At 42.7% G+C, this 25,549-nt stretch overlaps 1 protein-coding gene across 2 annotated transcripts; it reads right to left on the reverse strand.

Moving 5' to 3' along the window:
• Positions 1-1,141: 1,141 nt before the first annotated feature.
• Positions 1,142-25,084, reverse strand: LOC311136049 (transforming growth factor beta activator LRRC32-like). 2 transcript variants are annotated; one of them, XM_084170116.1, is made up of 3 exons: positions 25,022-25,084; positions 22,736-22,832; positions 1,142-5,581 (listed from the first exon to the last, which is right to left on the reverse strand). In XM_084170116.1, exons 2-3 carry the CDS (start codon positions 22,826-22,828, stop codon positions 3,659-3,661), a joined length of 2,016 nt encoding a protein of 671 aa, XP_084026242.1. In that variant the 5' UTR covers positions 22,829-22,832; positions 25,022-25,084; the 3' UTR covers positions 1,142-3,658. The 2 variants fall into 2 exon arrangements, with proteins under 2 accessions (XP_084026242.1, XP_084026241.1); XM_084170115.1 differs by lacking the exon at positions 25,022-25,084 and adding an exon at positions 24,207-24,289.
• Positions 25,085-25,549: the final 465 nt, after the last annotated feature.

The following is a 25,549-nucleotide window of genomic DNA, read 5'->3' on the forward strand; positions in this document are numbered from 1 at the left end:
ATCATGAGGAAGGAAAATTATGTGGATATATTGAAGCAACATCTCAAGACATCAGTCAGGAAGTTAAAGCTTGGTCGCAAATGGGTCTTCCAATTGGACAATGACCTCAAGCATACTTCCAAAGTTGTGGCAAAATGGCTTAAGGACAACAAAGTCAAGGTATTGGAGTGGCCATCACAAAGCCCTGACCTCAATCCTATAGAAAATAAAAGTGGTGATCCTAACTGACCTAAGACAATTTAATAGGATTAAATATCAGGAATTGTGAAAAACTGAGTTTAAATGTATTTGGCTAAGGTGTATGTAAACTTCCGACTCAAACTGTACCTCAGAAACAATGGTGCTTTTTAATAACACACACACCCCTGGTGTTGCTGGGTAAGCATGGATGTTTTTGATCATGACAGGATCTAAACACTATTAGAAATTGAATCTTGCAGCATACCTTTTCACCAGGCGGCGTTAACCACAGTGAGGGGTTAATAAGAACACAACAAAAGAAGGAAGCAACCCAAAACAACACAACAAATCTATAGGGGTTGGTCCACTTGGAAATGAATCAGCCTTCATCCAATAAGATGTCAGTTTATATTTATGTGTCCTGAGGTCTTTCCCGTGAGCCTGCATCCTGTTTTGATGGGTCAGACGGGACTAGTGCTGCTGTATGGCTGCCAGATCAGCAGATCTCAGCCCCTTAGGTTATACAAATAATGATAGGCCAGTGTTCCCGGTGGAGAATACAGTACACTGTGCTATCTGTGCCCAGGGAGACCAATCAGAGAAACTTTTACTTGCAACGGGGTGAGTTCTATTATTAAGAGTCTCCCCAGAACCACGGCAGAGTTTCATTAGAAGCCCCTATCTCATCTGCTTAGGAAAATGTATTACCTGGGTCGTGTTCATTAAGGCATTCTACGGAAAATGTTTTACAACATGAAATAGAAATTACAAATGAGTGTTTCAGGTCAGGTAGTCCCTCCTCTCTTTTTTCTGCTGTTTTGTGCTCATTGAACATGATTCTGGTTAGTTGCATAGCTCCTAAAGCTCATATAAAAAAACTAAGACAATAGATTATGTTACACAGATCATTTACTTAAGAAAATACAAAACAATATAAATATATATTTTTACAGTAGTTCATAATAGATCCATTGTAATATCCTTCATATGCTGTACATGTAAAATGCAGTGGACAGATAAACACAGAAGCAAGGGTGCAACTTCAATTTCACATTGCATAAAACTGTATGTAACACTGTAATGAAATTGACATAACACCATCAAAACCATTCTCCATTTATGCTAATATCCTTTCTTTATTAGTTGTAACATGCACAGCCGTAGCTTTGACTTGCCTATATAAGCTTGGCATCCAAACTGAACAGCCAGCCCAACATTTCGATACACACGTGTGACTTATGATATTCATTATATTTTATTATTTTTGTATGGTCAATTTATGTAAAATGTTAGTCATTGACTGTAGTCAATGGTGGATGTCACTTCAAGCAGCAGGTGACTTATCTTGTCATCTCTATATATTAGTTTGACCTTTGAAGGTTTCACTAAAAGTTCAGTCATGTGATCAGGAAAAAGCAGAACAAGAGGGTCAGCATGTCACAGTGATAAACAGGATAGAACTGCTCTTCTTCTAGTGTTATCTCTGAAATAAATATCTATTAATACGGTCAGGACATACTTCCCTCACCAGGGATTTCCTTTGGCTTGTTTTTTTTGTTTAAAATAGTCCCTACCATAACAAAAAAATTTAAGGAATCATATCCTTCCTTCTATGACATCCAACTTAGAAATGCACTGTAATACAGACTTAATAGGAAGGACAACTGTGTGAATTCAGTATGTATGTAACAATGTCCTACATAAAAGGCAGAAAGCTAAAACAAAGATGTCATTAAATTAACTCTCTACAGGTTGGTCAGTCCTTTGTTGTCACTTTGTAACCGCTTTGTTATTTTCACAAGCTCTCCTCCTCCTCTTCCTCACTGACCTGTTGGGGTAAGTGTTCTCTTTTGGGTAAGGACAATCCAGGACTGGGGAATTTTTAGTGTTCATATGATTGGTCTTGTGGGCTAGGCCTATGCAGATGAAAAGGCCAAGATCTCTTTGCGATAACAAATGCAACATGGATAGCTTCCACGTGAATAACAAAGCAATCTATCTTAAAAACAACATTGATTGTCTCAAATATGTGCAATTACATGATTTTGATTGATATGAACGCAATTAAGGATTTCAGTCTGGCAGGGGTTCACTGCAGAATTGATTAAGTTTTGCCAAATTCCCTGTGAAGAAAGCGTTGGGTTGATGTTTGCTTCTCTCACTCAGCTCTGTCATTCAACTGACATACGGAGAAAACCTAAAGAGCTAAGGGCCAGATTTGAATGCATTAAAAAAGGCTTTTGTTTCAGTGAAACAAAACAGGTCCTTGTTTCTATTAAAGCCTCACTGATCCACTGTATCATTTAACTTATCAAACCATTAATTTGCCTTGACAGCCTCTCCATGTATGGTAGCAACCAGAGAGGATTTCAGTGGGGAAATATATTTTTGCCGAACGCCCATAGCAAGGGAAAACCACATTGCTGGAACCCAGCGTTGTGAAATTGCACATCATTATTTAATACAGGCTTTTGCGAGACTGAGTTCATCAATAACAGGAAAGGTATCTGCAGTGCCCTACAAGCTGTTAAAACAAGCTAAATGTTTTACTGCAGGTGTTCCGACAGTACTGCTTCCTCTGGAGTTATTGCTTCAATCTTGTTTTTGGTCCCCACATACCACCCCATACCTACTGTACATCTACCAGTGAAAAATACAAAAATACTGTTATGAAAACAATATTCACTGTAACTATCCTATAGGAGGTGAAACAATTCACTTCTAACAGTACTTCCTTTTTATGTCCCACAAATAGGAACGGTAAATTCTACAAAACACTGATTGTATACTATTGTAGTGTCACAGTCATCTAAAGAACTGCAGCCATGACCTTCAAACCCTGTGGTTTCATAATGATGTGCTGATGTTGAAATTAGTTGGAGAAAGCTCTCCACTCTGCCATTACATGGCATTGATAGACATGTTTGCATAATGCGCTCCCTACTTAGTGTAATTTAGTCTATATAACAGAAACGCACAGTCAAAAGCAGGTTAATAATAAAATAAATGTACAAATACAATCAAATTAAAGTGCAAAATACTGCATTGATAAAGAGAAGCCTTGGTATTTGGCCATAAATCTGGATCAGCAAATCTAATGCATATCATCTGACCCTGTGCAGTCATAAAATATTTTCCCCAAGTGGAAATGGCTAAATGTCTATAAACTGTATGTGCACATGATGATGCTAATTATATAAAAAGTGACCATATTCATACTCTTGAGTTTTCACATAACTGTCTGTTATTCCCTAGACGAAGAGAACAACACCTTCAATTTATGCAAATTCTATAAGCCACAACATGGCTGCCTTGTTCCAGAACTCAACAAATTCCCTCCAAAACAGAGTTAAAATGAGGAAATAGTGCACACTTCACATTGAAAAGCACCAACAGCCTCTGGTTTTCTCTGCCTAGTAGTTCCTCTGAGGAGACACATGTCCAGCATCTCTTTCTCCCCAATGAAAGGACACATTCTTCAGGCCCTGAAGCTACTGTTGAGCTTGCGCCTCCTGGGGTGGCACACCTTGGAGAGCACCACCAGCACCGCGATCAGCACCAAAGCCATCACCACAATGACGATGATGCTAACGCTCTTACTGTCCAGCTTCTGACACTGCTCCTGCGTCACGCTCCCAATGTTCAACTCCACTAGCTCTGAGTTCTCCATGTACTGGCAGGTTACTGTGGCGATGTCCGGGACGACCACATCGGAGCGTTTGAGCATGTCGAGGAAGCGGGGGTTGCTACAGCAACTGAGAGGGTTCGAGCCAATGTAAAGGGTTTTGAGCGTCCGCTCCAGAACCAGGACTGTGTTGTACTCCAGGGTGACTAGGTTGTTGTTCTGCAGGTTCAGGGACTCGATGGAGGACTCCTTGTTCCACAGGGGAAGAGCGCTCAGCTTGTTGGTGGACAGGTCCACGAATTTGAGACTGCTTAGCAGGGAAAGGTCTGTGTTCAGGTCTGTGATGTGGTTCTCTCTCAGTGATAGGTGAGTTAGGGAGGTATCCAGACCAGAGAAAGAATTTTGGTGAACATCCAAGCCTGGGTTTAGGGACAGGTCCAGCAACCTGAGCGTGGTGCCATTGAAGGCATACGGTGGAAGAACTTCAAGACTGTTTCCAGAGAGGTACAAGAAGTGCAAGCTTGGTATGAATTCTAAGGAGACACAGCCTGAGGGATCCTGAGAGTTGTGGTCTGTCTGTGGTGGTTTTTGCTGTGAGGGGCAGACTTTCAGGTAGTTCTGCTGGAGGTGAAGGCCTCTGATGCTGGGCAATCTTTGGAACGTTCCAGAGTCCATGTTGCTGAGAACGTTCCCTTGTAAGAAGAGTTCCTGCAGTGACCATAGGGTGTTCTCCCCAAACATGAGGTTCTGTAGGGCATTGTAACTCAGGTCCAGGGTCTTCAGAGAGTTCAGAGGGCTCTCCTGGTCTACAGAAAAGGCCCCAATACAATTATTACTGATGTTGAGGTGCTCAAGGGACACCATGCTGCAGAAGAAAGACTGCGGTATGCTGTTGATCTGGTTGTAGCTCATGTCAAGGTACATAAGCCTTGAGAAGTCCTGGTGTCGGCTGGTTCCACCTGACTGTGTGTGAGGTACAAACGTGTCTCTGAAGTGCTCCAGCTCATCCGCTGTCCCCGTGGTGTTGATGCTCATCAGGCGGTTCCTGGACAAATCCAGGTACATGAGCTTGTTTCTTCTTGGGAGAACGGGGAAGTAGTGGATCTTGTTTTCCCTCAGGTCGAGGTAGAGGAGCTCGTACTCTAGGTCTGAGTCTGTGGTTTGGAAGCACTCCATGCTGTTCCTACTGAGGTTTAGCACCTTCAATTGGGAAAGGTTAAAGTCAGTGATGCAAGTGATGGAGTTAATGGACAAATCAAGCTCGGACAGATGGATCAGCGAGTCAAATGCTCCATCCTCGATCTCTAAGATGACGTTGTTGTGAAGGTCAATGTTTCTCAAGGCCAAAGATCCGCAAAAGGTCTCCTTGCCCACTTTGGTGATACTATTGCCATTCAGAGAAAGGTTCATGAGTGCTGGGGCTTCACTGAGAAAGAAGTCGGTCATCCCTGTGTACAGGCCATTACCTGAGAGGTCAAGCCTGTCCACGGCCGCAAGAGGCCCAATGCTGGTTTTCGAAACAGCAAAAACATCCAAGTAATTACTGGAGAGGTCCAGCACTTGCAGATTGGTCATGTCTTTGAACAGACCCGGCTGGATGAACTGGATCTTGTTGGAGTGGAGGTTCAGATGATGAACGGTGGTGTAGATTGATAGAACCTCTTGGGTAAGGTTTTGTAGAAGGTTCCGAGACAGGTCCAGCTTTTGGATGCCATGGGGAAGCTTGGCCGGAATGGTCCTCAGGTTCAGATCGTTGCAGTACACATCATTCTGTACCTGTGGACAAAACAAGGAGAGATAACTACATGAGCTTTGACCTTCACAGCACCACTGCACACTCCCAAATGACCACCTTGACACTTTTCAATCTCACAAACCAAATGGTTTATGCACATGTAGAGAGTTGTTTTATGGGCCATTGTGGCTGTGTTTTTGGCAGTCAGGGGAGACTGGGAGGCTTGTTGTGAGGTTTTCACCTCATAAAACTAGCTCGTGTTACACCCCCTCTTCCACCCTGGGATTTTCAGAACCCCTGGTGTAAAAATAGTCTCTTTCCATAATTATTTCAAACTTTCAACTATTCACTTATCAGCGTGGCTGGTAATTTAAACCATATGGCATAAGCCCTCTCTCTAAATACAGCCCATAAAACACACGCACACACACTCAACTCACATAAAACAACGTGGATTTAGGTTCATGGCATACATTTGAAGTCAGCAGCAAGCGGTCCTCAGTTTTTTTTGCTAAAATATACGCTTTTTGAAAGCTTTCTTCAGGCTTTTATGAACAAGTGTTACCTTATACGTTTCTGATTAATAACTTACCTCATATGCAATTGAAATAACTTGAAAATCATAACAAGTCATATACAATAAACCTATCATGGGTCATATATCATTATAGGATCTAAATATGTTATAACAGAAAGGGAAAGAAAGTGAGGTACAGCACATCTGTAAAACACCAACTTTATGTTTCCATCGACGTAGTTTAAAAAAAAAATCGCTTTGGTGCAATTTTCACAAGTATGTGGTACATTTTCACAACTCTTAGTACAAAACTCCAAACAGATAATCAGTTGTTTCAAAACTCTAAGCACATTTTCAATTGACTAAGTATAACACACAAAATCATACAGTCACTTTTTCACCAAACTTAATCAGTGTGTCACCTAGAAATACTGTACATGTTTCATATTGCAATACATGTTCATATAAAGTAATTACCTTTCACAATGCAATGCTCACATTACTTTTGATATGATTCTCTTCTCTTTTGTTAAAATACATTTGACTATTACTTAATCCTACTGCTCTTAATTGATGGTCACTTAAATGTTTGGTAAACCTATAGATTTGACATGTACACTGGTTTGTCTAGTACAGATTTTGAGAACTACATAATGAAAATGTATGCACCGTATAATGGAAAACTGTAATGTATACGGACATTTTTGGTATTATCAACAGTAAAAAAAACTCTGAAACGTTTTACTGCAGCATATTGTAAATTATGGTGCCTTGTGGGAGAATTGCTGTATTTCGAATGGTACTGTTATTCCACCACACAGAATACAGTAACATACCGTATCTTTGGAGCGCCAAATAACCTTTTGACCACTAGTGGGTTCTTGGTATTGTTGTTTCTGGCTCATTAACATATTTTGAGGTGTGCCTTGTAAGAGGCTATATTTGTTACACCCGTGAGTGAGAATGCTGTGCCAATTTAACTCCTACGTGGTTATAGTGCCCCATGACATTTAACATGTATAGGGAATAGATTGAAGTGGCAGCAAGTCTTAAACCTTAAATGTTTGAGCATTTTGCCATGTCCTTTTGGTTTGTTTTGCCCTGTAGTCGCTGCCAGTTTGGAAGCCTTTGTTAAGGCCTCTAGAAGTGCCACCAAATATTCATTAATATGCTGTAATGTGTAAGGCTTCGGCGCTTTCACCAAATTGTGACGAAAAACAGTTAATTACTCAGAGCTTCATTATCTGTTCACAAAGCAAATTAGTGACATCTGCTGGTCAGCAATAAATAGCAGCGTGCGATGATCAGATAGACGTTTCTTCCCCCCACTGTTTTCATCAAAACTCTGTGGCACTGCGGTAAGTCGTTGGCTGTAGTAGCCTATAATCATTTGCAATACCAAGTTTGCATCTTACATCATGCTTCCCTTTTTTGCCTTCAAGTTGACTATTTTTCAAAGACTGAATCTATGGCATTATTTAGAATGCTTAACACAGAGGCTTATACTATATTAAATAAAACAAATTATTTTAATAACAGTAAAGAAAGTGTGGTTCACAATTAAAAACAAACTAATTAGTGTGCCTTCAAAGGGATCCAACCTCTTACCCTCACTTACCTGAATGCTCCATAGGTCCCTACTCTACCTGTTAAGCTATCGGTCATGTGAAACATTTGGACAAAATCCTAACTATATTTGTAAAAACTGTGTCCAGTAGAGGTTGGTGTTTGAAAGCAGCTTAGAATCTAAGAAAGCACCGGAACCATGGCGAAACAGTGATTTTTGCAACACACGTGATCAAACGAAGCCTCGGACATCATTGATGAGATTCTTCTGATAAAGTGATACACACATCCGCACACTACTTCGAAGTTAGCTGCTTAGCGATTCAACGCATGCCTCGGAGCTCCGGTATCAAACGTAACATCACTACACTTTACCTAGTAGCCAACCTGCTCGCAACAATCCCTTGTAATTGCAGTAAAATACTAGGAAATACAAACCCCTCCCTTCAATGCATGTCATCCATTCATTCATTCATTCCGATAAAGTTTTTCTTTTACAGTACATTTTACGATATTGTACTATGTGTCATTACACAGTACTTGCTTTGATACTGTATTGATACTGACGGAAACATGGATTACCACAGAAAACACTGCTACTCCTACTGCTCTTTCCTCGTCTGATCATGTGTTCTCGCATACCCCGAGAGCATCTGGTCAGCGCGGCGGTGGCACAGGAATCCTCATCTCTCCCAAGTGGACATTCTCTCTTTTCCCCCTGACCCATCTGTCTATCTCCTAATTTGAATTCCATGCTGTCACAGTCACTAGCCCATTCAAGCTTAACATCCTTATCATTTATCGCCCTCCAGGTTCCCTTGGGGAGGTCATCAATGAGCTTGACAAGTTCCTTTCCTGAGGATGGCTCACCCCTCACAGTTCTGGGTGACTTTAACCTCCCTACGTCTGCCTTTGACTCATTTCTCTCTGCCTCCTTCGTCCAATTCTTTCCTCTTTTGACCTCACCCTCTCACCATCCCCCCTACTCACAAGGCAGGCAATACGCTTGACCTAATCTTTACTAGATGCTGTTCTTCTACTAATCTCACTGCAACTCCCCTCCAAGACTCCGACCACTACTTTGTATCCTTTTCTCTCTCGCTCTCCTCCAACACTACACACACTGCCCCTACTCAGATGGTAATGTGCCGTCGCAACCGTCGCTCTCTCTCTCCCGCTACTCTCTCCTCTTCCATCCTATCATCTCTTCCCTCTGCTAAATCTTTCTCCCTCCGATCTCCTCATTCTACCTTATGAACCCTCCTCTCCTCCCTTTCTGCATCTTTTGACTCTCTATGTCCCCTATCCTCCCGGCCGGCTCGGTCCTCCCCTCTTGCTCCGTGGCTTGACGACTCATTGCGAGCTCACAGAACAGGGCTCCGGGCAGCCGAGCGGAAATGGAGGAAAACTAGACTCCCTGCGGACCTGGCATCTTTTCACTCCCTCCTCTCTACATTCTCTTCCTCTGTTTCTGCTGCTAAAGCCACTTTCTACCACTCTAAATTTCAAGCCTCTAACCCTAGGAAGCTCTTTGCCACCTTCTCCTCCCTGCTGAATCCTCCTCCTCCTCCCCCTCCCTCCTCCCTCTCTGTGGATGACTTCGTTAACCATTTTGAAAAGAAGGTTGACGACATCCGATCCTCATTTATTAAGTCAAATGACACCGCTGGTCCTGCTCATACTGCCCTACCCTATGCTTTGACTTCTTTCTCCCCTCTCTCTCCAGATGAAATCTTGCGACTTGTGACGGCCGGCCACCCAACAACCTGCCCACTTGACCCTATCCCCTCCTCTCTTCTCCAGACCATTTCCGGAGACCTTCTCCCTTACCTCACCTCGCTCATCAACTCATCCTTGACCGCTGGCCATGTCCCTTCCGTCTTCAAGAGAGCGAGAGTTGCACCACTCTCAAAAAACCTACACTCGATCCCTCCGATGTCAACAACTACAGACCAGTATCCCTTCTTTCTTTTCTCTCCAAAACTCTTGAGCGTGCCGTCTCTAGCCAACTCTCCTGCTATCTCTCTCAGAATGACCTTCTTGATCCAAACCAGTCAGGTTTCAAGACTGGTCATTCAACTGAGACTGCTCTTCTCTGTGTCACGGAGGCTCTCCGCACTGCTAAAGCTAACTCTCTTTCCTCTGATCTTATCCTTCTAGACCTATCTGCTGCCTTTGATACTGTGAACCATCAGATCCTCCTCTACACCCTCTCCGAGTTGGGCATCTCCGGCGCTGCTCACTCTTGGATTGCGTCCTACCTGACAAGTTGCTCCTACCAGGTGGCGTGGCGAGAATCTGTCTCCGCACCACGTGCTCTCACCACTGGTGAACCCCAGGGCTCAGTTCTAGGCCCTCTCCTATTCTCTCTATACACCAAGTCACTTGGCTCTGTCATATCCTCACATGGTCTCTCCTATTATTGCTAAGCAGATGACACACAACTAATTTTTTCCTTTCACCCTTCTGATAACCAGGTGGCGAATCGCATCTCTGCATGTCTGGCAGACATATCAGTGTGGATGTCGGATCACCACCTCAAGCTGAACCTCGGCAAGACAGAGCTGCTCTTCCTCCCGGGGAAGGACTGCCCGCTCCATGATCTCACCATCACGGTTGACAACTCCATTGTGTCCTCCTCCCAGAGTGCAAAGAACCTTGGCGTAACCCTGGACAACACCCTGTCGTTCTCCACTAACATCAAAGCGGTGACCCGATCCTGCAGGTTCATGCTCTACAACATTTGCAGAGTATGACCCTACCTTACACAGAAAGCGGTACAGGTCCTAATCCAGGCACTTGTCATCTACCGTCTGGATTACTGCAACTCGCTGTTGGCTGGGCTCCCTGCCTGTGCCATTAAACCCCTACAACTTATCCAGAACGCTGCAGCCCGTCTGGTGTTCAACCTTCCCAAGTTTTCTCATGTCACCCCGCTCCTCCGCACACTCCACTGGCTTCCAGTTGAGGCTCGCATCTACTACAAGACCATGGTGCTTGCCTATGGAGCTGTGAGGGGAACGGCACCTCCTTACCTTCAGGCTCTGAATAGACCTTACACACAAACGAGGGCATTACGTTCATCCACCTCTGGCCTGCTAGCCCTCCTACCTCTACGGAAGCACAGTTCCCGCTCAGCCCAGTCAAAGCTATTCGCTGCTCTGGCACCCCAATGGTGGAACAAGCTCCCCCACGACGCCAGGACAGCGGAGTCACTGACCACCTTCTGGAGACATTTGAAACCCTACCTCTTTAAAGAATACCTGGAATAGTATAAAAGTAATCCTTCTACTCCCCCCTCCCCCACTACCCCCCAATCAAAAAAAAGTGGTTGCCCCACTGGCAATCATAAGTGGAATGCACCAATTTGTAAGTCGTTGGGGATAAGAGCATCTGCTAAATGACGTAAATGTCAATGTAAAATATTACAGTAGGTGTACTGTGATACGAAATACAGAATTTTACTCGCACCAAGCCGCCAGTGTGTCTGTAAAGTAGAAACATAAAAAGTATGATATACAAATTAAATCAAAGTGTACTGGTCGTGTACACAGTTAAGCAGATGTTACAGCAGGTGTAGGGAAATGTTTGTGTTTCTAGCTCCTAAAGTGCAGTAATACAATATCAATACAATGTTAGGGGGGTTCACACTGTTTTACAAAAATTGCATTGGTCAATATTTACATTTACATTTGACATTTTAGTCATTTAGCAGACACTCTTATCCAGAGCGACTTACAGTTAGTGAGTGAACCACATTTTTCATACTGGCCCCCCGTGGGAATCGAACCCACAACCCTGGCGTTGCAAGCGCCATGCTCTACCAACAGAGCTCAGTACTGTAATACCTTAATATACAGTACTAGTCAAAAGTTTGGACACACCTACTCATTCAAGGGTTTTTCTTTATTTTGACTATTTTCTACATTGTTGAATAATAGTGAAGACATAAAAACTATTAAATAACACATATGGAATCATGTAGTAACCAAAAAAGTATTAAACAAATCAAAACATATTTTATATTTGAGATTCTTCAAATAGCCACCCTTTGCCTTGATGACAGCTTTGCACACTCTTGGCATTCTCTCAATCAGCTTCACCTGGAATGCTTTTCCAACAGTCTTGAAGGAGTTCCCACTTATGCTGAGCACTTGTTGGCTGCTTTTCCTTCACTCTGCCGTCCGACTCATCCCAAACCATCTCAATTGGGTTGAGGCCAGGTCTTCTGATGCAGTACTCCATCACTCTCCTTCTTGGTACAATAGCCCTTACACAGCCTGGAGGTGTGTTGGGTCATTGTCCTGTTGAAAAACAAATGATAGTCCCACTAAGCCCAAACCAGATGGGATGGCATATCGCTGTAGAATGCTGTGGTAGCCATGCTGGTTAAGTGTGCTGGTAAATAAATCACAGACACTGTCACCAGCAAAGCACACCCACACCATAACACCTCCTCCTCCATGCTTTACGGTGGGAAATACACATGCGGAGATCATCCGTTCACCCACACCGCGTCTCACAATGACACAGCGGTTAGAACCAAAAATCTCAAATTTGGACTCCAGACCAAAGGACTAATTTCCACAGGTCTAATGTCCATTGCTCGTGTTTCTTGATGTCTATTGCTCGTGTTTCTTGGCCCAAGCAGGTCTCTTATTATTATTGGTGTCCTTTAGTAGTGGTTTCTTTGCAGCAATTCGACCATGAAGGCCTGATTCACACAGTCCCCTCTGAACAGTTGATGTTGAGATGTGTCTGTGACTTGAACTCTGTGAAGCATTTATTTGGGCTGGAATTTCTGAGGCTGGTAACTCTAATTAACTTATCCTCTGCAGCAGAGGTAACTCTGGGTCTTCCATTCCTGTGGTGGTGCTCATGAGAGCTAGTTTCATCATAGCGCTTGATGGGTTTTGCGACTGCACTTTTGCGACTGCACTTTTGCGATTTTCCATATTGACTGACCTTCATGTCTTAAAGTAATGATGGACTGTCGTTTCTCTTTGCTTATTTGAGCTGTTCTTGCCATAATATGGACTTGATCTTTTACCGAATAGGGCTATCTTCTGTATACCCCACCTACCTTGTCACAACACACCTGATTGGCTCAAACGCATTAAGAAGGAAAGAAATTCCACAAATTAACTTTTAAGAAGGCCCACCTGTTAATTGAAATGCATTCCAGATGACTACCTCATGAAGCTGGTTGAGAGAATGCCAAGAGTGTGCAAAGCTGTCATCAAGGCAAAGGGTGGCTATTTAAAGAATCTAAAAATAAAAAATAAATTTTGATTTGTTTAACAATTTTTGGTTACTACATGATTCCATATGTGTTATTTCATAGTTTTGATGTCTTCACTATTATTCTACGATGTAGAAAATAGTAAAAATAAAGAAAAACCCTTGAATGAGTAGGTGTTCTAAAACTTTTGACAGGTATGTATGCCATTTATGTAGCAGACACTTTTATCCGAAGTGACAACAGTCCACACATTTTGGTATGTGACTTTGGAATCAAACCCAAAGTCACACTTTCTTTTGATAGTCCGGATAGTCCATTTGTAGATGCTCTACAGATGGTCATACTATCAACAAACTATCTGTTGATAAGCAACTGCTTGATAAGGTTAGGGTTAGGGTTAGGGTTAGGTTTAGAATAAGGGTAAGGGTTAAGGTTAGAGTTAGGATAAGGGTTAAGGTTAGTAGATAGTTAGTTGAAATGTTACTGATAGTCTGTAGATAGACTGTAGAGCATCTACAGGTGGACTATCCAAATAAAGTGTTACCGAACCAACAACTCTGGTGTTGCTAGTGCAATGCTCTTATGAACGTACAGGACCACTACAATACATAAGTACAATACTGTAAAATACAATACACGATTACAATACAGGTGGAAGATGTATGATTGCCATCGCCATGAGCATACCACCATGGCCGTAACTACATATGAGGATGTGATAGTATTAAAAGTGCCTTAATAATAACTAAATAATAATACAGAATCATAATGTGTACCTGTAAGTAATATGCTGTTCATTTATCTAAATGCTGATTATACGATCAGTGTGCTCTATTAATCAGTGTGCTCTATTGATCTGTGTGCTCTATTGATGTCTGATCTGAGTTTGATTGGTTATAGCTAGGAATTCCTATAGGGGCGCACAGGGCTTCCCAGCTCACTCATTACAAGTGACTTGAAGCTGAAGCTACATCTCCGTGTGATTTACTTATATATTTCCCCCTTTCAGGTATGAATGCTATTTCGAATGTATTTGTTCTTGTCAGAATGTTACAGTGTGTTATTTAGTCAGCAACAAAGATGTTTAAAACATTAAATGTGTTATTTGTATGTTTAGACCACCTCGAAATTAGCCGTTTTGCTAGCTAGCTTGCTAGAATGCTGCTCACTTGCACGAGGTGACTTCGTGATCAGCGCATGCCCGAGAGAGACCGCGCACAGCTTCCAATGTCATTTTAGAGAATTTGGCAGTACGTCCAACCAGCCTCACAACCGCAGACAACATGTAACCACGCCAACCCAGGACGTCCACATCCGGCTTCTTCAACTGCAGGCTGGTCTGAGACAGCTACCTGGACAGCTGATGAAACTGTTGGTCTGCAAAACCTAATAATTTTTGCACAAACTGTCAGAAACCATCTCAGGGAAGCTCATTTGTGTGCTCATCGTCCTCACCAGGGTGTTGACCTGACTGCAGTTCGGCATCGTAACCGACTTCAGTGGGCAAATGCTCACCTTCGATGGCCACTGGCACGCTGGAGAAGTGTGCTCTTCATGGATGAATCTCGGTTTCAACTGTACCAGGCAACTGTGTGGGCCAGCGGTTTGCTGATGTCAACGTTGTGAACAATGCCCAATGGTGGCGGTGGGGTTATGGTATGGGCAGGCATAAGCTACAATGAACAAAATTGCATTTTATCAATGGCAATTTGAATGCACAGAGATTCTGTGATGAGATCCTGAGGCCCATTGTCGTGCCATTCATCCGCCGCCATCGCCTCATGTTTCAGCATGATAATGCACGGCCACGTCGCAAGGATCTGTACACAGTTCCTGGAAGCTGAAAATGTCCCAGTTCTTCCATGGCCTGCATACTCAACCGTTGAGCATGTTTGGGATGCTCTGGATCAACGTGTACGACAGCGTGTTTAGTTCCCGCCAATATCCAACAACTTTGCACAGACATTGAAGAGTGGGACAGCATCCCACAGGCCACAAAAAAACCTTTTTTTTAAGGTACTGTATCTGTGACCAACATGCATATCTGTGTTCCCAGTCATGTGAAATCCATAGATCAGGGCATAATTTATTTATTTCACTTGACTGATTTCCTTATATGAACTGTAACTCAGTAAAATCTTTGAAATTGTTGTATGTTGCATTTATATTTTTGTTCAATATATATATATACATATTTTGTACACAAATTAATTATGGGTCAACATCTAAATATTGCTCCCAGTGTTGATCAAAGCTCAGAACACTTCCTTGATCTGACTGAGTTCTAATCGTGCCTGCCTCTTTGCGAATGAGTGGAATCATGAACAGTGGTTTGTTCATTATGGTCACCTGCGTCCCCTGGATTTGCCTTTTTGGCAGCACTTTCTCAAAGGGCCTCAGCTCGGACTCGGCTCACTAGAGAAGTAGACAAAACTGGGGACGCTGCTCGGCTGCTGACAGTGTATTTGCGAGATGCGGGACACAGCAGTGTCCCGCGACTCCTGCTGTGGACATGCAAATTATTTAGCTAATCTTTTTAGTGTTTGTAAACAGAGTGCGCTGCGAGTGTTCTACGTAATTAATCGGGCTAAAACCTATGGTGATTAACCTGAATCCGAGTATAACCTAGTTGTTTGCACTGTGTTTTCACCTATTCAGTGCACTGTGGATACTATCCACTGCTGGTCTGCAACTAGCTACGCTGACCAGCCCAACGGTGGTGCACACGGCCAGACCCCATGTGGGGGTCCCAGCTGGGAGAGCTAAGTGTTTTCAAATGTTACATTTAAATGTTTAATGTTATGACTGTTCTCTTTCGTTGGCCTAGTCTTGTTAAATGTTTTTAGAATGTATAGTTTTTAAAATACAGCGTGGGTTATGTGGGGTAAACAGAACAGAGATTGCAGACTGGGTAGCTCAGTGGGGGTTCTATGACTTTATTATCACGTGTGGGTCTTTGGACCGTGTGTAGGCTATTATGCCCCTGTGTGTTGTGAATTTGCATGTTTGTACAACTGCATTTTATTGGGCTAGGCCCGGTTTGCAGTGAAGTAGTAGTAGTAGTAGGAGTAGTAGTAATAGTAGAACTTTGGTTGTTCAGTTCTCCTTAACCGTATACCTTACTAGTGTGTGTAGTGTCACTTTTTAGCGTGTTATCGCACATTTACCAGTATGGGGCAGGAATGGCCTGATTGGGCTGGACAGTTTGAAATGGCCACCGAAGTAAACAATTGGAATGATGGGCTCAAGTAAAAATGTATGTCTTTGTTGCTATCGGGGTGGGCTTGAGACATTTATAGCGGTCTCTCCATTGAGGATAGAAGTGGCAACACACAGTTGAAAAATGGCATGGAGAAATGTTTTGACCCTTGCTAGGAGGAGGCTGCATAACGAAACAGCCCGTGAATCTGGCAATGCTCTACGTCGGTTAATGGAGAACTGCAGATGCCACTACTTCTGGATCTGTTTACACGTGATCATTTTATTTAATATGTATGTAGTGGGGACTCGCGAGTCAGTCTCCGGTCTGCTAGGCCCGCTACACTGGAGCAGATCATAAGTATTGCTTCTGAGATGGAAGTCATCAGGAGTTTGGAACATAGTCACATAACCCCCATGCCAGGGTTCGGGGCATGGGATCACAAGTCAACTAGTGATGCTCAAATGGAGGTTTTACTTGGTGTAGTAGAAGGGCTTTGACAAGAGGTCAAATCCTTGCTCGCTGAGGTATAAAAGGTCCAAGCCCCTCCCCCAAACAGACCGGCCGACCCGGTTCACGTGACTTGCGCCCCTGCCGCTCTGGGACAAAGCAGGTTTGCTTATAACCGAGGGAACAGAGGCCGGGCGAAATCTGCTGGGAATGTAACCGTCATACACGGCTAAACTGGCCCTACCTGCCGGGAAACTGCCCCTACCTGCACGGCAGGCCAAATGCTCTCCCCCCTTCCTCCTGTTTCCAGACTGGCCTCTACATGTGACAAGAACACTTCCGGGTTCTACCTCCATGCTAAAGCAGGTGGGTGGGACACTTGTCTACTAGTTGATACCGGTGCTCAAGTTTCCATTGTCTCCAAGCATATATGGCTAACAATAACTAATGGAGACACTGAGTTGATGGGTTACCAGGGCAAAGTTCCTTTTGCTAATTGGCGGGAAATGGAGGTCCTGGGCCGTTGGCAGACCATTTGTCAATTTGGGTCCTTAGCCGTCCGTAGTTGCTGAAATCTTAGTGGGGGATATGCTGCCCCAATACATTTTACTTGGCACTGACTTTCTAGCCAAATTTGGTCCTGTGATTGATCTGGGGGAAAGATCCTGCAACCTAATGGGATAGAAGGTGCCTCTCTTGTTGTTGTATGATGCTAACCAACCCAAACTTGTTACTGTTCACTCTGATACAGTTGTCCCACCCCGCAGCCAAGTAATTATCCGAACTCACCTTACGATGCATCAGATACCGGTAACGCAAAACCAATTAAAATGGCCCCATGCAGGATCCCCCTCCAACTGCAACAGGATGCTGTAGACCACATAGAGCAAATGCTAGATCATGTGATCATCCACCCCTCATGTGCCCCTGGGCAGCCCCTGTCGCTCTGGTTTTAAAACATTATGGAACTTTACGCTTCTGTGCTGATTATCGGAGACTCAATATCAGTGAGAAAGATGCTTACCCACTCCCAAGAATTGACGATGCTCTTGACAGGTTGAACAAGGCTCACTGGTTCTCCACCCTCGACCTAGCCAGTGGCTACTGGCAGGTCGAGGTGGACTCCAAAGACAGACCAAAAACTGTGTTTTCTACCAGACAGAGCTTGTTCGAATTCAACTTTTTAAAGTTTTGGTTTATGCAACGTATCAAGTACATTCCAGAAGTTGATGGACGTAGGTCTAGCAGATTCACAGTGGACCACCTGTTTCGTTTATTTGGATTACATTGTTTTCGGTCGTACCTCTCAAGAACATCTCCTCCGTTTGGATGTTCTTTCCAAGCTGCACCAAGCCAATCTTAAGGTCAAGCCCTCCAAGTGCAATCTCTTTGCCTCTCAAGTACAGTATCTGGGCCACATCATCTCAGATGAAGGGGTGATGGCAGATCCTGCCAAGGTAGAAGCTGTGAGGGTGTGGCCTGTTCCTGAGAACCAGAAGTAAGGAGTTTTGTGGGGCTGGCGTTTTATTGTAGGTGGTTTGTGAAAGAGTTCGCTGAAATAGCCCGCCCTCTGCACCAGTTTACAGGAAGACTGTTTTAATGGGAGGAAAACTGCCAGCAGGCATTCACGCAGTTGAAAGTTAGCCTCACTACAGCACTAGTTTTCTTCTACCCAGACCCTCACAAGGCGTTTATCCTAGATACTGATGCTAGCAATGAAGGAATAGGATCTGTACTATTCCAAGAAGAGGGAGGATTGGAGCGTGTGGCAGTGTATGCTAGTCGAGCTCTGACAAAAAAAGAACGCAACCAAAAATAAGTTGTTGGGCATGGTTACTTTCAGAAAATACTTCAAACATCACCTCTTAGGCAAAGAGTTCATTTTGCTTACCCACCACAACTTATTACGATGACTTGGCACAGGCCCAACAAGATAATGCGGAAATATGCTGTGCACCCCTAAACCCGTCTGTCGCCTCTCTCCCCTCCCTCAAACCGCCAATGGGAATAAGTACATCTTGGTAGTCTGAGATAGTTTTTTGAAATGGACAGATGCATTTTCGCATCCAAGAAGCCTACTCCATCGCCACAGTATTCACTAAGATCAGGGAAGACATTTTAAATCCAATCTTTTCAAAGAAGTTTGCAGGCTGTTGAACATCCACAAATCTCGAACCTCTGCGTATCGTCCCCAGTCAGATGGGTTGGTCGAGCGCTTTAATCGCACCTTTTTGTCTACGCTGTCCGTTTTTGTTAATGAGAATCAGTTGAACTGGGATGTTCTTCTACCGTATATCATGATGGCCTATCGCAGTAGCGTTCATTCAAGTACCAGGTTTACCTCATACAAAGTGCTGTTTGGTCAGGAAATTGTTGGGATGCTTGACACAGATCAAAGAGACTTTGTCTACAGTAGTGGGGGCAGTGAAAAGACACCAAGCTAGAGCCTCTGGTCGGCAGAAAGCTAACTTAGATTTTCGGGCCAATTTTCAGTATAATTCTGTGGGTGAATTGGTTTGGGTACGAAATGCAGCTAGGAATTGGGGGGTTTGTCCTAACTTACAGAAGCGCTACAAAGATCATTTTAAAGTGCTAGAGTGGGTTTCAGATGAGACCCCCAGAAAATTAGTGTGTTAATCCATTTATATGCTTTATTTTGCCATTCTGATGTATGGCCCCTATTTTTATTTTCACCCTTCCTGTCCAAATCATCCTAAAGTATCTCAGAATTGATTGTGTAACTCAAAGAAGTTACTTATAGATGATTTGGACATTATTTGGAAAATGCTAATATAGGTACCATTGACTTGCATCAATTGTCCTGGGGGCATTTTGCCCCACTGTAGAGGGGGGGGGGGTTCCACTAACACATTCCCTTAAAATTGGACTACTTTATAAAAAGCTGATTACAGTTTTTCTCTCTAACCAAGTGGATTATTTATCTTTAGGCTCTCCTACTGGTGTATTTTACATACACTTAGGTTGGAGTCATTAAAACTCATTTTTCAACCACTCCACAAATTTCTTGTTAACAAACTATAGTTTTGGCAAGTTGGTTAGGACATCTACTTTGTGCATGACACAAGTAATTTTTCCAACAATTGTTTACAGACAGATTATTTCACATATAATTTACTGTATCACAATTCCAGTGGGTCAGAAGTTTACATACACTAAGTTGACTGTGCCTTTAAACAGCTTGGAAAATTCCAGAAAATGATGTCATGGCTTTAGAAGCTTCTGATAGGCTAATTGACATCATTTGAGTCAATTGGAGGTGTACCTGTGGATGTATTTCAAGGCCTACCTTCAAACTCAGTGCGTCTTTGCTTGACATCATGGGAAAATCAAAAGAAATCAGCCAAGACCTCAGAAAAAAATGGTAGACCTCCACAAGTCTGGTTCATCCTTGGGAGCAATTTCCAAATGCCTGAAGGTACCACGTTCATCTGTACAAACAATAGTACGCAAGTATAAACACCATGGGACCACACAGCCATCATACCGCTCAGGAAGGAGACGCGTTCTGTCTCCTAGAGATGAACGTACTTTGGTGCGAAAAGTGCAAATCAATCACAGAACAACAGCAAAGGACCTTGTGAAGATGCTGGAGGAAACAGGTACAAAAGTATCTATATCGACATAACCTGAAAGGCCGCTCAGCAAGGAAGAAGCCACTGCTCCAAAAACGTCATAAAAAAGCCAGACTACAGTTTCCAACTGCACATGGGGACGAAGATCATACTTTTAGGAGAATTGTCCTCTGGTCTGATGAAACAAAAATAGAACTGTTTGGCCATAATGACCATCGTTATGTTTGAAGGAAAAAGGGGGGTGCTTGCAAGCCGAAGAACACCATCCCAACCGTGAAGCACAGCGTGGCAGCATCATGCTGTGGGGGTGCTTTGCTGCAGGAGGGACTATATATAATATGTGGATATATTATGTGGTATATTGAAGCAACATCTCAAGACATCAGTCAGGAAGTTAAAGTTTGGTCGCAAATGGGTCCAAAGTTGTGGCAAAATGGCTTAAGGACAACAAAGTCAAGGTATTGGAGTGGCCATCACAAAGCCCTGACCTCAATCCTATAGAACATTTGTGGGCAGATCTGAAAAAGCGTGTCCGAGCAAGGAGGCCTACAAACCTGACTCAGTTACACCAGCTCTGGCAGGAGGAATGGGCCAAAATTCACCGAATTTATTGTGGGAAGCTTGTGGAAGGCTACCCGAAATGTTTGACCCAAGTTAAACAATTTAAAGGCAATGCTACCAAATACTAATTGAGTGTATGTAAACTTCTGACCCACTGGGAATGTGATGAAATAAATAAAAGCTGAAATAAATAATCATCTCTACTATTATTCTGACATTTCACATTCTTAAAATAAAGTGGTGATCCTAACTGACCTAAGACAGGGAATTTTTACTAGGATTACATTTAAGGAATTGTGAAAAACTGAATTTAAATGTATTTGGCTAAGGTGTATGTAAACTTCCGACTTCAACTGTATATAAAACCTATATAGATCTAACTTCATTATATATATATATATATATATATATATATATATATGTACAACTTTTTCTAAATTACAAAATCTGATATCAATGTGCCTCAAAATCGTTTAGCTGGAGTACTTAAAATGCTGAGATGAGACAGATTACATTTTTACTATAGTTGAGCAAGACTACTGGCATGCAGGGAAAGTGTTGAAAAGAAATGTAGGCTACATATGTGAACATGTGATCGTATTATTAATTGTATTTTAATGTTTAAGGACTCTTGAAGGATTAATCCAAATTAGGACTAAAAGAGATCCTAATAAAATAAAATAAAATAAAACACTGCCTCTAAAAATGAAAACACCATCTCCTTCTAGTCTGTTCCATTCAAACTGGCACGCTGATATCAGTTCTTGCAGTCTAAAGAGGCAATTTCCTGCCCAGCTCGAAATCATCCTGCCTGTTTATACAGTTTTGCCGTTAGTAGTCAGGAATGCAATATATTCCCAGAACTACAGCAATATGAATTTTGTATCAGATATTGTTTTCTTGTGTCTTCGCAGAAGGTGGAAAAATTAGAGAAGGAAAACACCAAAGGGCTTTAATGTTCAATGGACTCAGGGCAGAAAGCTACTGTATGCTGGAGCCTCCTTTAGTAAAGGACTAACAAAGAACACTGTGTAACATTAGGTCCAGATTGATAGTACCTGAGAGAGGGAACATTCCCTTATGGAAAGCAGCCCTGGGGCTTTCAGCTCCTTAATTTGATCCGTTTAGCTGTGGACATCCAAATACGGAGCTAGACCGAGATTACACATTTGTCACGGCAACCATTTAGGCAGAGAAAGTTAGTCAGTCAGTATACCCAAGGAAGATGCCAAGAAGAGTCGGACTTTATGTCCAGCTATGTCTAAACACTTACATTAATGTAGGTGCTTGGAGGATGAGAGTTGAATGCACTGTCTGAAAGTGATGTGAGACGTCACAAGCACAGTGCAGAGCTGTGAGGAAATGGCACACATGCCTCCTCTAAGGCCATAGTTTACTTTTATCTTGCCTGGGCACATTTACTTATTCTTCTCCATCTCAAAATGAAACCGTGTAGGTGTGACTACATATGGTTATGTGGTCAAACTGTATGTTCTGTTATTTGCTGTTCAGAGCATGAGGAAACAGTATAGCTAGAATTACAACAAGGATCGGTTTCATATCACAAGACTTCAATAGAAACGTTCTCTGCCACCAGAGAATTTGAAAGAACCCGATATAGTTTGGATATACAGTACATGAGAGATTTGTGAGAAAACTGCCAAAACTCTCAGATAATAACGTCAAGGTACACACAAGCTAAACCAGTAGAGAAAAAAAGCAGTTTTGTAATACTCCGATTCATCAATAAAACATAGGATACACTATCAAAACCGATAACAGAAACATCAGTTATCAGCAACTATCAACACTATTCCTCCTCTCTATGTAACTATAATCAGGGGTCCCACATTAAAATAAGTGTCCCCAATGCCTATTTATTGTATTGCATACACTGTAACACTTTGCAAAAAGGTGCATTACAAATTAAATGTATTAATATTATTACATGGCAGTTACATAGTTTACATATTACATAGTTTCAGCTGACATACTTAGTTGTAGTTGACAGCTACGAAAACATTCAAAAAGCCTGCTGCTGCGGCAACTCAGTTCAGGGTCACTTACCACTTGGCAGGGGGAGAGCTGGCGTGAGGGATGTAACAAGGATGCTGCCACATCACTGACAATGGCCAGGACCAGCCAGAGGTAGGCTCCCATGGTGCTGTGACAGAGAGAGAGAGGGGAGGTGAGAAGAGACAGAGCAGACATGAGTGCAGGAAACACAATGATGGAGTTATGACATGAACTGAGACCATCCAAAGGAGGAATCCCTTACAGGGAAGTTGTTTATCCGTACACGGTTGCCTTTGTTTGACTTGTCATTGTTCATTTATTCCACTTGCGACATCAAATCGCTGGTACTAATAATGCATAACTGAGCTTAACTGAGAATGTCTTGGTTCGTTTTGGTAGGTCCACACATGCAAGGCTTTGAATACTTTGCAAGAATATTAAATCCTGTGAGAGTTAAATTATTAAAATTATTATGCTTGTTACCACAATGTCTCTGGTTTCCGCTGACCACCAATTACATTTGCAAACTTTTTGTTTGTATTTTTGTATTTATTAAGGATCCCCATTAGCTGCTGCCAAGGCAGCTACTTTTCCTGGGGTCCTGGGGTCCAGCAACATTAAGGCAGTTAAACGTAATCAATCACAATATGACCCTACATGAAAATATGGAATACTTTACAATATCTCAAGGAATGAGAGTAAGAGAGAGATTGGTTTGCTCAATAAGAGTAAGTGCAGTGGACACGTACAACATTTTAGCATGCTACTATATTTAGTACTTGTTCCTCTCAGGCTTGTTTTTAGTCTTAAGTGACGCAAAAGGAAACTCCCACTGATCACTCAAGCCGAGATCTAAAAGGTTATTCATTACTATTGGAACAAAGGTAGTCTTTAACCAACAACAATGACTTGTTTTGGTTCTCACAGCTGAAGAGCTGACCTATTTAATAGCATATATATTTACTGTCTCACCAGAAATAGTATAATGTGACAGCTAAAACTAATTCCAGAGATGAAAGTGTGATTCTCCCTCCATGCCATATGTGTCTTTTGATCTCAAAGATCTCAGACAGTTTTTAGGTAGAATGAAAAAGTTGCAGAAATTAATAGAAATGTCAGTGTCATACATCTACAGCAAAAATCAAGACTGTCATTGCATGACTTTTCTTTGCCATGAGCACAACGCTGTCCACATCACTCAGGTAAAATACCCTCTGAATCCCATTAGAACATACCACTCCTACCCAGCGTGCAGAAAAACATTCTCTCTCATATATTCATCTCTACACCCATCCACATATTTTCTCATTCTCTTCCTTACTCTTTTACATAGGACATTCCTTTCCCTACTCCACAACCTCCACTTCTAAGTGTCTCGTTCTCCTCTCCTCTACCCTCTGTTGCACAGCTGAGGACACTTCTATCCTTCTCCAAGGCATTCCTACCATTCACCCAAACCAGCAAGCAATAGAAACCACACACATCAAAATATTATCCAATGTCGTTGTTCATAGGTGTTTACCTCTCTTCGAAATAGTTACTTTCCCCTGCAGTCTTCTGCTCATGCTGCTGCTCCTGTTGTAATCTTACATCCTCACTGACACACACTCCCACACCAACACTCTCACACACACAGCCGGCTCTACCCCGCACCTTTCAGCGCTGGTCCTTGCATCCTGTCGAGAATATCCTGCATTATTGTTGTTTTCCCCCTTCCCTTTTTTAGGGAAATACCTTATATGGGATTGGGAAGTCCATTCTCTCCATACTTCCTCCACTATCACACTAATTTCCCTCTCTCTCTTCCTTTCTCTCTCTCTCTATCTCTCTCTCTCACGCACACACACACGCTATCTCCATTTATTCGCTTCTCTCTTCCTTTCTCTCTCACTCTATCTTTCTCTTTCTCTTCCTTCCCCTCCCTCTCTTCATCTATTGCTAATCAGTCAGAACAACTGGGTCCTAATTCTTCGTGGCTTGTCATTCCCACATGTTGGCAGTTGCTCATTCTGGAACAGCTGCGTACATAGTGAGGTTATAAATTCCTTGTATCTTTCTGTAAACAGTTAGGTATGCAAACACATAAACTTCTGAAAGCGCTCGGTTGAGAGCCTATTTATTATGTGGTCTCTGTGGCCAGCCAAGTTATCATAAGCTTAACCAGATTGTTATCCTATTCTTTGAAGAAAGACAAACATACATATTCACAAGACGTACAATTAGGTTACATGTCATGGACATATGGCTAACTTTGAAATACTGTTGAAGCCTCAACTGAAGATGTAAAAGACAGAATCGCATGCGAGCGCGCACACACACACACACACACTATCTCACCCTTTCCATCCAAGGAGACAATGTCTTTTGAGATGTTGTACCGTTCCAGAATTGAATGGCAGAAATAGGTTCCTCTCTCCCCTAGTTCATCCGGAGGTATGCATGAGGCACTGAAGTGAGTGTCCATCAGTAGCAGTCCGTTTGGCAGCATCCTCAGTCCAGTTATATTGAGCCCAATGGGGAATCCCATGACATGTACTGCCTACCATAAGGGATAAACCTAGATTATCAAGTTTACACTCTTAGAGAAAAGGGTTCCGAAAGGGTTCTTCGGCTGTCCCCATAGGAGAACCCTTTTTAGTTCCAGGTAAAATATTTTTTGGTTCCAGGTAGAACCCTCTGTGGAAAGAGTTCTACATTACATTTACATTTTAGCAGACACTCTTATCCAGAGCAACTTACAGTTAGTGAGTGCATATATTTTCATACTGGCCCCACGTGGGAATCGAACCCGCAACCCTGGCGTTGCAAGCGCCATGCTCTACCAATTGAGCTACACGGGACAACATGGAACCAAAAACGGTTCTA

The sequence above is a fragment of the Coregonus lavaretus genome (genome assembly GCF_964263955.1).
Source record: "Coregonus lavaretus genome assembly, chromosome: 10".
Classification (NCBI taxonomy): Eukaryota; Metazoa; Chordata; class Actinopteri; order Salmoniformes; family Salmonidae; genus Coregonus; species Coregonus lavaretus.